Here is a 1,298-nt window from a genome sequence, read left to right as displayed (position 1 = left end):
AGGGTAGGGGGGCGCCCAGGCTGCCCAGAGAAGCTGTGGCTGCCCCATCGCTGGAGGCGTCCGAGGCCGGGCTGGATGGGGTTTGGAGCGACTTGGGATAGTGGAAGGTGTCCCTGTGCATGGCAGTGGGATGGAACGAGATGATCTTTAAGGTCACTTCCAAATTGTTCTATGATTCTGTGATTCCTGGCCCTGCACAGGACTCAAGAATCTCACCCTGTGCCTGAGAGCATTGACCAAATGCTCCTGGAGCTATGTCAGCCTTGGGGACACTTCCCTGGGGAGTTTGTTCAGTGCCTGACCACCCTCTGGGCAAAGAACCTTTTCCTAATATCCAAACTAAACTTCCCCTGACACAGCTCTAGCCATTCCCTCGGGTCCTGTTACTACCACAGAGAGCAGAGATTGGAGCTGCCCTCTGCTGCCCCTCCTGAGGCAGCTCCAGCCCATAATGAGGTCTCTTCTCCAGACTGAACAGACCAAGGGACTTCAGCAGCTTTTCATGTGACTTCCCCTCTAGACTCTTTGCAGCCTCCTTTGGACACTCTCTAATAGCTTTATTCTTTTTTATTGTGGTGCCCAGATCTGTGGGGACCTGTGGGACAAGCAGAGCTCCAATCTCACTGTGTGCTCAGGGATGCCCATCCAGGGGAACCAGGACATGGCTGAAAACAGAGACAGAGTCTGTGGGGTACACAGGGAGCCCCAACAGCGGGGCCAGTCCCGCACCTGCACCCATCCAGCACAGCCGGGGCACTGCCGTGACTCAGGGACTTTCTGAAGCCGAGGAGGTGCCACTGCCGTGTTTGTTCAACCATCCTCCACGGATTCTTTACCCATGATTCCACCCCATTAGGCTTCCAGCCACCTGAATTATCGGCACCCACATCCTGTGGCCGGCAGTGCCAGGTCTGGAGCAAACACGTCCTTTGGCACAGCCGGGGTGGTTTGCTGTGGCCAACACCCCGAATACCCCCCGGCACCTCTTGGTTCTTCTTTGTCCCACCGAGGGGCCACTTTATCCCCTTCTCACTGCATTACCCCGCTCCGCACCCCGTGATGCCTGCGGGCGCTTCTCCCGGTGTTCCCCATCGCTCCGGGAATGCTGTGGGAAGCGCTGGGGCGTCCCTGTCCCCGGATTGTGGGGCTGCGGGGAGAGAGGAACCGGGGGAGGATAGCCGGGGATGCAGTCGGGAATTTGAGACGGGAACCAAGACCGGGAAGGAAAGCCGGCGGTGAAACCCATCCCGCCCCACGGCAGACGCACCCTCACCCTTCCCATCACAGAGAACCGGTCC

At 58.5% G+C, this 1,298-nt stretch overlaps 1 protein-coding gene across 1 annotated transcript in view; it reads right to left on the bottom strand.

Annotated features, from left to right (window-relative positions):
- Nucleotides 1–1,246, bottom strand: part of FAM193B (family with sequence similarity 193 member B) — an 8,942-nt gene extending 7,696 nt beyond the window's left edge. The window contains 1 exon segment of the mRNA XM_031055210.1: nucleotides 1,054–1,246. Coding sequence (XP_030911070.1) covers nucleotides 1,054–1,246 — 193 coding nt within the window.
- Nucleotides 1,247–1,298: the final 52 nt, after the last annotated feature.

This window comes from Geospiza fortis, unplaced genomic scaffold, assembly GCF_000277835.1.
Source record: "Geospiza fortis unplaced genomic scaffold, GeoFor_1.0 scaffold55, whole genome shotgun sequence".
NCBI lineage: Eukaryota > Metazoa > Chordata > Aves > Passeriformes > Thraupidae > Geospiza > Geospiza fortis.
The sequence above is the reverse complement of the archived record's forward strand: the minus strand, read 5'-3'. Positions and strand labels throughout refer to the sequence as shown.